At 44.4% G+C, this 12,912-nt stretch overlaps 1 protein-coding gene across 1 annotated transcript in view; it reads right to left on the bottom strand.

Moving 5' to 3' along the window:
* Positions 1–255: 255 nt before the first annotated feature.
* CORO1C (coronin 1C) overlaps positions 256–12,912 on the bottom strand; it is a 73,660-nt gene continuing 61,003 nt past the window's right edge. Inside the window, exons 5-11 of the mRNA XM_059408619.1 lie at positions 10,764–10,945; positions 9,505–9,624; positions 8,420–8,524; positions 6,294–6,439; positions 4,041–4,098; positions 3,701–3,946; positions 256–2,194 (exon numbers count right to left, since the gene is read on the bottom strand). Of these exons, the coding sequence (XP_059264602.1) occupies positions 2,075–2,194; positions 3,701–3,946; positions 4,041–4,098; positions 6,294–6,439; positions 8,420–8,524; positions 9,505–9,624; positions 10,764–10,945 (977 nt within the window). The 3' untranslated portion in view covers positions 256–2,074. The remainder of the gene's footprint in view (positions 2,195–3,700; positions 3,947–4,040; positions 4,099–6,293; positions 6,440–8,419; positions 8,525–9,504; positions 9,625–10,763; positions 10,946–12,912) is intronic.

Raw genomic sequence — 12,912 nt, forward strand, 5'->3', positions numbered from 1 at the left:
ACACACTAAGATCAGGGTAATTTCTCCTTGCCCTCTGTCTTCTCTTTGAACCACATTTGCTATGGTGTTCCACCACCATCAACAGTTTCCTTTACTTAATTTGGTATCAGAACCTTAAAACATTTCTCAATCTTAAAAATGAAGGTCCTCAAGATTACGTTGATAAAGAAGCATGTACAGGTTTGAGTATAAGACACTGTGATTACTGCTTTCCTTACATCTCATTATCCACTCCAATATTTTACACACACACACACACACACACACACACACACACACACACCCAAACATTCAGAAGTTGTGGAGACAGCAATCCCAATACTGGGTAAAAACATGGTACTTGTCCTACAGGGACATTAGCCCCAGCTCGGCTGTGCATTCCAACCCAATGTCGCCACACTCCACCTCCATCCTGGCTCCGTTACAGATGCTCCCTTGCCAGTCTCATGCCACACCAGGAGGAACAGGAACGAGCGCGCCCCTGGGGAGGCCCACTGGCACTGTATGTTTCGTGTTCAACCACACTCACTCAGCCCTTCCCAGAGATTCCTTAGATCTTGTTCCTCAAGCATGCAAAATGAGAACATGGAAATGGGAGAGAAGTTCAGGATAACTTAGGAATGGAACAGGTCATCAGAACTCAGTCGCTGCATCTGGGGAGCCTCTGTGTGAGCTGGAGGGGCATGGCAGGTTGGTTTGTGTTGAGAGCGTGCGAAAGGACAGGTCTGTACACATTACCGCTACAGCAGAGCCTTGACCCCCTGGTCTTGCATCATGCTAGACCATTCTCCTCACTCTCAATATTCCATAGCGCCCTCCAGCCTCCTCTTAGCTGAATGTGGGGAGGGCTGAAAAGCAGGAGGACAGAAGGACTGGCTGGGGGAGCCCTGAGAGAGGTGGCTGCATCCATGAGACCGCGGGAAGGGCAGGGGCTCCGGTGGTGCAGGGAGAGCTGCTGCTGCCTCCTGTACAGCACAGGGACAGCATGGGATGTGCGGGAGAGCAGAGGATCACGGGGTGGGGGGGTACGCACTCCCCTTCAGTTTCCCTAGGTCTTAGTCCCCTACTGTACTCAAGAGCTAGGCAAGCTGCTGAAATGGGCAAGAGGGAGCACTCCACAGTGGCTTCTGTGGCTTCTTGTCCCCAGCACCCTTGTCAAGTATTGACTGAAACCTGAAACATGATGTTTAAAGTGATTAATGCAATAGATTCTATGTGTGTAACAAAACTGGAGAAACACATGCTAGTTTAGGTTAGATTATAATCATCTGAAGCACAGGATAACCAAGAAGTGAAATTCCATTCTGGTACAACCACCCAATTTCTAGAAAAGAGAAAGGAAAGAAAGGAAGCAATACAATAGGAGCTTTTTTGATCAGAGACTCCATTAAAGGAGAGGGTGGTGATGCGAACCCACGTGATTTTTCAAGTCTTCCTTCTGTAGTCATGAGGATGACCAGGTTTGTGCTGCAAACGAGCCAGCACCATGTGGCTACTGCTCTGATTGTTCTCAGATGAATGTGTATACAAAATAATATCTTCATTTAGTTTATAAACATACACAGTGCTGTCCCTTTCAAATTAAGGAAAAAAAAAACCACACACAAATACTGCAAAGTAGCAAAATACAAGGGGGAAAAAAAGCTACTTTTGGTTTTGGCAACATTAAAAAAAAAGAAATACAAAAAGCAATGTGGCATTGGTCCCTGTTTATAAAAAAAAAGGTACTTGGGCACGACACTGAATCAGAATTGGTTGGTTTTCTAAAATTCAGAGTATCTGGGATTTTAAAAGTAGCACTTTTGTCTTTTAAAAGTTCGACAAGTCACATAACACTTAAAACATCAAAAAAGCTTTCTGATAAAAAGCTCAGCTTTTAAATCACATTTTGTTTCTGCAAATTTGGGAGACGAATTGCGTTCTTACTGGAATGTGGCCTATCGCTGGTTGATAAATGTGACACGGAATGTCCTCCGAATGGCAGTGCCTCCCTTTTGCCCTCCCTGGGACCACGCCAACAACCAGCTACCAAGCACAAGTTCCTGCTCCCATTTTGGGGGTTGGGGGTGGACCTTCAGGCTGCGATCTTCGCCATCTGCTGTTCTAACTTGGAAATGCGCTCATCTTGATTGCAGATTGTGTCTTTTATAGATTTGATCTCTTTTAAAATCTCATCCAACTTGGCTTCGTTTTGCTAAGGAAACCAGAAAAGACGGTGGGGTGGAGAGACAAGAGGTTACTAAAACACAGTAAACAAACCTTACCACAGTTGAGAATTTATAAGGCATACAATCTCATTTTCTACTTTGGAAGTGGCAAGCCACAGGCACCAAACTGGGCCTTCCAAGAGAAGGCCACCTGTCAGCTAGTCAGTCCACCTGCCGCCCACAGCAGAACCAGGTTCCCAGAGCGCTGCACCCATTCCCTGTGCCTGGGCACTTACCTGCACTGAGACTCAGGACATAAACTGTGGGACAGGACTAATCCTTCCAGGGCTGCCCCACAGCCGAACCACCCCATGCAATGTCATGAGTAAATTCTTTCTTTCTTTCTTTCTTTCTTTATTTTTGAAGATTTTATTTATCTATTTGACAGAGAGAAACACTGCAAGAGAGAGAACACAAGCAGAGGGAGTGGGAGAGGGAGAAGCAGGCTTCCCACTGAGCAGGGAGCCCGAAAAAAGGCCAGATCCCAGGACCCTGGGATCACAACCCAAGCTGAAGGCAGATGCTTAATGACTGAGCCACCATAAGGAGTAAAATCTATGTGACCTGGGTCAGAGGTGAAGCTACAGAGCTCCTACCATCTCCCAGGAAGGGTCCTTCTTAGGAGCTAAACCCCCTGCCCTGCTTGCTAGAACTCTTCTGAAGAGGACTCAGTCTGTCCCAGGTGGAGGTGATTCATTTGGAAACCCTGCAAGCCATAGCACCTCACGTGGTTTCCTCAGTCACGGCCAAAGCAGCAGCTCCTCCAGGCACCTTGGCTCTTCATTCCACACACCTTCTTACTGACAACTCACTGCCCTTCCTAGGGCTCCCTGGGATCCTGCTCTACTCTCACCAACTCCCCACGCACACCCTGTCCTCCCTAGCTAGACCCTGTTCTCCCCCAACAGCAGCAGCACCCCCCAGGGGCCATGCGGGTCTCCTACATCAAGCTCTGGGTTCCCACCACTCCACTGAAATGGTTCTTGCCAAGAGGCCCAAGATCATCTTTGCTGCTAAGTCTTACTCACCACCAGATGCTTCTCTCCGTAACACCGAGTACCCCTGAACCCTCTCACCACGTTTTCCCCTTCCTGGGACCTTCTCTTCCCAGCACCTGCAGCCCCACACTCTTGTGTTTCATTTCTACCCCAATAAGACATCAATGTAAACATGGGGGAGAAACAGTTAAGAAAATACCCAAGCAGGGACACCTAGTGGCTCAGTCAGTTAAGTGTCTGCCTTCCGCTCAGGTCATGATCCCAGGGTCCTGGGATGGAGCCCCCCCACATCGGGTTCTCTGCTCAGCAGGGAGCCTGCTTCCTCCTCTCTCTCTGCCTGCCTTTCTGCCTACTTGTGATTTCACTCTCTCTCTCCCTCTGTCAAATAAATAAATAAATAAATCTTAAAAAAAAAAAAAAAAAAAACAACCTTTAAAAAAATAAATAAAAGCCCTGAGCCAGCCAAGCTCACTCTCCAGCTCCTGCAGTCCTTACCACACTAGCCGTGTCTGGGGTTTTCTTGGCGACACTGATCAGGTCACACTTCTTATTTGCAGTGGGCTTGCTATCCAGAATGTTCTTCTTGACCACCTTGAGATCCCGGTTTTTGCCAGGAATGTATCCATGCTTTAAGGAGATGAGGACGGGATCCGCATTTTTCCCCTCAAACCACTCCTCTGCCTCCAGTGCTGCTTCAGGCCCCGCTGTGTCAGGATACAGGTCATCTTGGAAAAGGTCAGACTACAGAGACATTTTGGGAAAATCCTTAGGAAGACAGCCCTGGAATTTTAAAAATCTTTTTAAACATGAATTGCCTAGGAAACTGGGCACTTACCTTCCTGGGAACAGTCATGATAATAGGCTCACACTTCCTCTCATGAAGTTTGAAGAATCTTCAAGGGGGAAATAAAGGCAAAGTTGTATTAAGTGAAACAGGAGGCCAGATAACAGGCTTCCTGACCAAAAACTAATCTTCTACATTGCTGTATGGGATACGAAATGCTTTGCCAATCACCTTAGCAGATCTACCAGGGGAACAGGTACATTTTGTGTTCCTATTTTCCAGATGAAATGACAGAAGTCAAGAGAAACTGTGCTAGGAAATGGTGGACTAGAAACAAAACCCAGGAGAATTCTGTCTGTGCTTCTGGGGATGGTCCAACCCCAGTCATCTGGGGGCTGACCTGCCAAGGTGGAACCTCCACCACTGACAATGAGTCACTTCTGGAGAAGTCACCAAGTCAGCAGTCAGGAGAGAGCAAACACCCAATATTAGACAGCAACGATCTATGACTTGGAGGCCAGGTCTTCTGCCAACTAGAGGTGACTGAACATCTGTCAACATAAAGAGGATTTTTAAAAAGGAAAACAATCTTAAGATTAAAATTTTGTCATCCAAGTTAACCACATCATGTCTAAAGCTCAAGAAAAAATTGAAATTAAATGTGGGAAGAGTGGGAAGCTCTACAGTCAGCTTGGCAGTAAAAAAAAGACTGCCCTGGGACTGCCAGGCAGCTCAAGGACTGAGAACGGCAGCATGTTCAGCACAGCACCCAGCATCTAACGAATACTCAAGAAACACTTCCTACGTAGGAGGTGTCCTGAATGATTGTGCTTATAGACTTTTAAACTGTTAGATGACAGTAAAATAAAGGCCTTCCCAAATACTGGAGTCAATCTTAAGTTTGGATTCAATCTATTTTGAACCATATTTTGATGAGATTGGTTTATACCATAATTTTGAATTATCTGTGACAGCTTTCCTTCACTAACTCCAGGTATAGAGAGTTAAATGTATTTAAAAAACAAACAAACAAAATACTTAGACTAATTAATATAAAAAGGGACATCTAAAAATTATTTTTATTTTTCAAAGATGTATTACTTATGTGACTAGGACAGCATGGTTAGGCAGATGTCCTTAGACATGCAGTATTGTGGGGCACCTGGGTGGCTTGGTTGGTTAAGTGCCTGACTCTCGACTTTGGCTCAGGTCATGATCTCAGGATCATGAGATTAAGCCCCACGTCAGGCTCTGCACTCAGTGGGGAGTCTGCTTGAGATCTCTGTCTTTCCCTCTGTCTCTCTCTCTTTGCCCGTCCCACTGTATGTGCTCTCTCTCTCTAAAATAAATTCTAAAAAAATTAAAAAAAAAAAAAGAAATATAGTTTTCTACAAATGTGTGGTATGACCACAGGCCTGATAGTGCAGTGCTAGTCATTCTGTTGTTTAAAATGGACAGTCATTCATTCATGAGTCTCAGGGACTATCTTTTGTTGACTAGGAGGAGAAAAAGGCCTATCCCCTAGGAAGACCACTAGCGTTATATAATATAAAATTTTGAAAAAACCACAGGGGTAGAGAGGCGGGAATTCTGTAACACAGCTGAACTTCCTGAATCAAGTTAACCCAACACCCAGCTATCGGTCTTTGGCTTCTCTAACAGGATCCACGAGGTCCACAATTCAGTTTGGAACTTGTTTGTCCCCCAACAGGGCAGAAAAACCATCCCTTCTTTCCATCCCAGGGGCAGGCTCTCCCTGCTTGCCTCCCAGGGACACTGGCCACAGCCTCAGCCTGAAGACAAGAGATGAAGGCTACAGTATTTGCGTAAGTCCGCAGTGCGCCTCAGCTAATCGATGCACCACAGGTTATGCAGTCTGAAGACTGGGGAGGGGCACAGTTCAAGTAAATGATTTTGAAAGGTTCTTCACTGTTGTAGAAGTCCATGTTCCCGGGCACCTGAGTAGTCTGCCTTCAGCTCAGGTCATGAACTCCCGGTCCTGGGATCAAGCCCCGCATCAGGCTCCCAGCTTAGCTGGAGGTCTGCTTCTCCTCCTCCCTCTGCTACTCCCCCTGCTTGTGCCCTCTCCTGTCTCTCTCTCTCTCTCTCTCAAATGAATAAATAAAATCTTCTTAAAAAGTAAATAAAACTCTGTGTTCCTAAGTGTGGGCAGGAAACGAGATACCAAGTCCACGTGACCACAAAGGGCACACAGACTGGCTCCAGGCACGACAGGCGGAGGTACTGCTCTTGTGAAGCAGGCAGCACAGACAATCTGAAGACTTGACCAGACCGACTCTTTACCTGGCAATCTCACATTTGTTAACATCGAGTCCCCTCTTGGGCATGTAGCCCATCCCTCTCTGAGGCTCCTTGCTGCTGAATGTGTTGAGGTAGTGGACGTACGGGGATTCATCTGTGATCTCAAAATAGCGGATACTGCTGTCACCCTATAAGAAATCAGAGACAAGTTCATGCTGAATGTTACTTAAAGCATCTGGTTGAAGTGGGGTCTCTCTCCCCCTAAGCCCCGCATTAACCGGGACTCTGCCTCAGGGGCCATTTGCTTTCTCTTCAGAGGAAGAGGGTATGATGGTTGCTCTTCCTGGCAAAGCACGCCCTCACTTATCAGATGCTAGAACGTCCTTCAAACGGTCTCCTCCGCCTCCTGCTGAAGCCTCGAATTTGACTCCACTGAGCCTAGACACTAAGTCAGAGTCAGGGCAAAAATGTTAACACCTCTGGCCAAGCAACTGCAACTGCAGTTCAACTTCAGAGAACAAACAGAAGTCTGGACTGTGGAGAAGGCAGTGATGGATTCTCATTGGCAACAAAATGGTGTCGTTCACAGACCGGAGGGCACTGACATCGGCCAATCAGATAACTATAAAAAGTAAGATTTTTATAATTCAGAAACATTAAGAATAAACAGCTCTTAAATCATTCTTAATTCATTATTCTTAACTCATAGTAATTCTTAGTTCATAATTAAGATACTCACTAAAACATGAGTATCCTTTAACTTCGGAAGGCAGTGCTCTCTCGTAACCGTGTGTCAAATTCTGTGACACATTTGCTTAGAAAGGTCAGATGTTTCTGAAGATCTGAAGTATATGCTAGTCTCTCCAAGTATAACTAACTGTCACACAATTACACCAACCTGAACAATGAAGGCAAGGCTGCCTGCCAGAAGCAGCATGCTTGGTATGTATGCGTGTGCCTGTGATAGAAATAACCAGGCAGTTTTATGCCCTTGCCTTCAAGGCTCTCATTTTGCATGGTTTCTACTTGTTTCAACGATGTAAATATCTAAAACAATGGTGAAAAAGCTAAACACAGACTGTTTCCTGCATACTCAAAACAACCTTCCACCTCATGTTAATAATATCTGGGTAACCGCTCCTGTTACTTGTTTTGATGTACTCTATGGCAGCTGTGAACATCTGAAGTAAAATGACTTTCCAGGAAACAGACAAGACCCCAGTTTCTAAGCAACTGATCTATGACTATGTAGAGCATGCTCAGTCAACTATGAGAAGGGAGACATCTCTGGCTTTACCTAGCAAGGGGCCATCTAACAGGTTTGAGGCAAATACATCAACAGCTCCAGTTGCATTAATTCATTTATTTCAACTACAGAAATTCTAAGGAAAACGGAACCTACGAAAGAAGAAGGAACTTTCAGGTTACTGCCCACTAAAAAGAAATCATCATCATCATCAATCTGGCAACACCGTAGTTAGGAAGACTGTAAGGCAGTAAGGTAGGCTTTCTGATTTCAGTGTGGGGTCTTCCTGTAACAAGTGTCACCTTCTGAAAGTAGGCAGACCACATATTTTTCAAGCTCAGGGCCCTAATGCTGAGCTCCAGGAAAAAGAAAAACATCCTGGAGCATCTCTGAGGCCTTCAAAAGCTCCTGCCTACAAAGCACTATTCTCCCTACAAGTCCGTGGCATGTGGCGTAAGGACCTACATGCCAATGGAGGGCTCCTTGGTGGATTTCTGCATTAGATGCAGTGACCTCATTACTCATTCGTCACACCATTACAGAGCAATCTAAAATCCCGGATCCCACGGCACCAGAGGTGAAAGGACAATCAGCGTGTCCTCTTTTTCTCATTAGAGTGCCTGAGCAAAAAAGCTATCCCTGTTAGCATCTGCCCCAGCACCAGAGCCCCATCCCTGCTGCAGTCAGAAGTCCTGAACACAGTATGTTATCACCACACAAATGACAAGTTCAAAGGGTCCAGTCTCAAGACTGAAAACACACCAAAATCACTGGTCCTTATTTTAGCTTAAGACACACACAGAAATCAGAGAAATTAAAATATTAAAATGATATAAGGCACTGTGCATCTACTACATCTCTGAAGGATACTTTTCCTCCTACAAGATTAAATTTAATATCAAACATTAAAATGACTGTTTACCTTTCCACATAAGTAAATGATACTGGTGTCAGGGTCATAGAAGGGCAGCAATACCCCATTGCTAGTGTCCATTTCATGAAGAGCAATTGGTTCTTGCATATTTTTCTGGGAAAAAGATACAAATATATGTATTTGTATACATATACTTTACAAGGGGAATCATTCTTTTATCCCTAATTACGTGAGCAATTTCCTAGAGTAATGAAGCTTTAACAATGCACATATAATATTCATACATGTAAATGCCAACTCAAACACATAAATATCAATTTTCCAACCCACTGAAAACTGTCAATCTGACAACATCAATGTACACACTGGTGTGATTCCATGACAAAGATGAGACAGACGGCCCTTGTCCTTTGTAGCTATTTTCTTTTTCTTTTTACTTTTTAAAAAAAATGTATTTCTTTGGAGTAGGCTCCATGCCCAATGTAGGGCTTGCACTCATGACCCTGAGATCAAGAGTCACACACTCTGAGTCAGGCAGGCACCCTATTTTCTTTTTTAAAAGAAATGTTTCTTATTGCAAATACACATTCTTTGTTAAAAGTTACAGAAAGACCATAAAAATCATCCCATATTCCATAATCCCACAGTCCAGTGGGTAGCAAAAACAATGACCGTTTTTGTCTACTTCCTTCCTTCCAACACACACACACACACACACACACACACACACAGAGACTGAGATCATACTGTGTATTCAGTTTTGTTATTTTTTCACTTATGCTATTCTCAACATTTTCTTAAGTATGACTATTTTGATTTAAACATTTGATCAAATTCTTTATAAAATAAAGTTTGGAACTTGTTTCCCAAGTCCCAAACACTGGCTTTTTTGTGCATTCTTTTTTAAAAAATGCAGTCAACACAGACTGCTTGAGAGGATCAAGAACGCATTTTGTAATACATGTAAAGCACTAAGTCTCCGGTGAGGATGAGAATGTCCACCCAATTAAGATCAGCAGAAGTTCAGGTAACTACACTAAGAATCCTGTAATCCATTTACCCACCCAAAGACCTGCTCAGAAAAGAGAGAAAGCTCAAGTGTAAACCAGTGGAAAGGCTGGGAAGGGGCATACCGGATTCCAGAGAGCCAGCTGCCGCTCACTCATGCGGCTGAAACCAGTGGTAAAGACATTCCCGTCAGCCAGAAAGATGGCTCTCATGGGTCTTGCTCCTTCATGTGCTTTCTCTTTCTCCTGGGGGACCAAGAATAATATGCATATTATATTCAAACTGCAAGAAAGGTGAGGTGAGGTGGAGTGGGGTGGGAGAGTGGGGGCTCATACACTAAATCCAACCCATGCTCCCCATGCCATTCAGATTACCAGGCATGCACGTGTGTGTGTGTAAGCTTCCTCCCAAGATGAGAAAACAAAGAGACTATGTAATTTGGCCAAGGTCCCTTAGCTAGTGAGTAAGCAGCCAGGAGTTGACTCAAAAGCCTCACTCCTTCACCATGCCCTACTGCCAACCCAAGTCCATGCCCTGCAAAAATAAAAAACATGAAAGGACTGCCAGATGTCCGTTTCTCAAGAGGATAACCTGGAAGTTGGATATACCCTATGGTTTCCACCAAATTCATTGGACAGAAGGAAGTCTAGTTCAGTTAACCCCCTTCCTTAATTTCATTTGTTCATTGAGAGTGCACTAGTAGTGAGCCCTGGAAGGTTCCGATGGAGAAAGCACTTGGTGCAAAGCCGGGCAAGTCCCCAGTGCTCAGTAAGCACTAGTCACAACAGCCAGCTAACTCTTAAGAGGTAAAACTGCCAAAGAACCAGCACCTTCCAGAGTGAGGCAAATGCAGGACCAGAGACCGGGGCTGATGCAAGACATTCTGAGATCCAGCACCTGCTGTTTCAACCCCAGCTCAAGTCCCAAATGCCCACCACCTTCTGTCTGCTGAGGCCTACTGAGTAGCAGAAACTGAAATATTGAGCTAAAGAGAACCTGCGGCATCTCTGTGAGGTACTCTGACGATGGCTGCAGGAAGAGGCGGGGATCTGTACTGAGCACTAAGCCAGGAATGCAGTTAACTGTTTAGGTTAGCTGATCCAGACTTGTGAATTTTCAAGGCCTCTAGTGAACTGATAAAAAATTTGTTTCTTTTTGAAAAATGGTCACCAAGTGAGAGAGAAGACTTGTATAAATGCTAGAATGTCCAACTCTGAAGGGTGGCTGGGAGGCAGAAGCCTATATAAGGCTCTGTGGATTCACGGTCCAGTGTCTGCACACAAGGCTCCGCTGACCAGGGGCAAGGCTTCTATAGCCTGACTTAATAAGTTCACACTCACTGAAGTGGTACCAAGATGGGGGGTTTTATCCCAAGCATACTTACAGCAATGATCTCTTGTTTCCTAGGATCGATTACTCTCACTTTCTTGTCTTTGGAAGCTGTGCAGATCAGACTGCCATTCCGGTTCCAGCTCACGTTGTAAATCATATCTGAATGCATATCATCCAAGTTTATAAGGGCTTCCCCTGTCCCCACATTCCAGATGATGATGGCATTATCACAGCCTGAAAGCAAGCAAAGCCACACCCCTCAGAGACTAGAAACACCTGTACACCAACACTTGAAAGCTACAAATACAGCGAGGGGGACGTACGCACAGAAAGACAGACACTGATTTTAAGTGGCTCTATTTACTTGCTGTGAGTTAGAAACTCAAGCGACAAAGAAATAAGACATCTATATAAAAGAAATGTGTTAAAGGGAAAACATGGTTTGCTAAGTTTGGGTTCATCTGAAACAAACAAAAAGCAATGGCAAGAGAACTCTAAAATAAAATCCCATATGTTTTGAGAGTTAGCTGGGGCCAGTGGACCCCATGTGATCTTAAGCTTCCCTTTTCTAGTATAACCAACATCAGAATGAATACAGCTTACTTCTTCTCCAGCAGAACTAAAAATAAAGAGTTTAAATACCTGTGTAGAACATGCAACAAAAATGTGAGACAAGCGGGTTATTCAGATCAGTAATACTATAAACATGGTCTTATATCAAAGCATGGCAAATCAAGTAAGCGGAAGGGAAATGCATGTGCTCACAACAGGTCTTTATCTTTAAAAGGGGAGAGAAAGAGGTCAAGATCAATGTCCAAAATGTCATCAAGCAGGTGTGTGGATTCAGAAGCTGATCCCTGAAGAGGCCACAGTGCTGATGCAGCCACACCTCTCTGCTCACCGACTCCACTTTCCTTCAGGCATCAGGCGCCAAGGCCCCTTTATTTTATTCATTCATTCATTCATTTATAAAGATTGATTTATTTTACAGAAGGGGTGAGGAAGGGTAGGTGGGAAGAGAGAATCTCAAGCAGGCTCCCTGCCGAGTGGGGAGCCCGATGAGGGACTCAATGCCAAGACCCTTGGACCATGCTCAACTGATTTAGCCACCTAGGTGACTCACCCAAGACTCCTTAAAAAGCAGGTGCCATTTGTTCCTTCCAGGACAAGGAGGAAGCAAAATAAGGGATGGATATCCTGAAGATAAATTCTTGCCAATAAGCCAATTTTGTAAGCACTTCAAAAAAAAAAAAAAAAAAAAAAAAGTAGCCACTGATAACCAGACACCTAAATTGTCTGTGGGCTAGAAACAGGAGACTGGGGGGAGGGGGGAAGCCTGCGCAACAGTAAAGCTGCAGCTGAACCCTGGGGTGAGATTTGACCCTTCCTTTGCCTTGTGCACCAGAGGCAAATGTGTAACTTCAGCCACCATGAATGGATCATGTAGTCGTAAAATATGCACAACACTGCCATCAACCGTTCTCCTTTGCCTGTGAAAGGCAGAATGGGGATCAGTCAGCTGATGTTCGACTTTGATGACAAGGGGCTGCAGAAAAATTTCCACAATGGAATTCCACCTCTGGAACTATTTTATCTCCTTATCAGACTGAGTAGAACATCAGGAGGGTTCCCAGGTAGAGTCACTTGTGATTTTAACTAAAAAGAGAGTTTTAGATAGCATCTTTTTTGAACAGTAGCCCTTGGTTTCAATAGGTACCTGGTGTTTTTTAACTTTCCTTATTATATCATAAACACCCTCTATTCCTAGTTAAAAACTCAACTATCCCTTTCCTTTTTACTGGTGAGGGGAAAGATTTTTAAAATTTTACTAACATTTGGGGCGCCTGGGTGGCTCAGTGGGTTAAAACCTCTGCCTTCCGCTCTGGTCGTGGTCCCAGGGTCCTGGGATTGAGCCCCACATCAGGCTCTCTGCTCAGCAGGGAGCCTGCTTCCTCATCTCTCTTGCTTTGCCTGCCTCTCTGCCTACTTGTGATCTCTATTTGTCAAATAAGTAAATAAAATCTTAAAAAAAAAATTCTACTAATATTAGTACTCCTTTTTTTTATAAATCAATTTTATTATGGTATCATTTACATACAATCCAATGCACCCATTTTAAAAGTACATATTTGCTAGATTCTGACAAATTCTGACATTTTAAAAGTAACATTTGGGGGGCGCCTGGGTGTCTCAGTGGGTTG

Source organism: Mustela nigripes, chromosome 8 (assembly GCF_022355385.1).
Source record: "Mustela nigripes isolate SB6536 chromosome 8, MUSNIG.SB6536, whole genome shotgun sequence".
NCBI lineage: Eukaryota > Metazoa > Chordata > Mammalia > Carnivora > Mustelidae > Mustela > Mustela nigripes.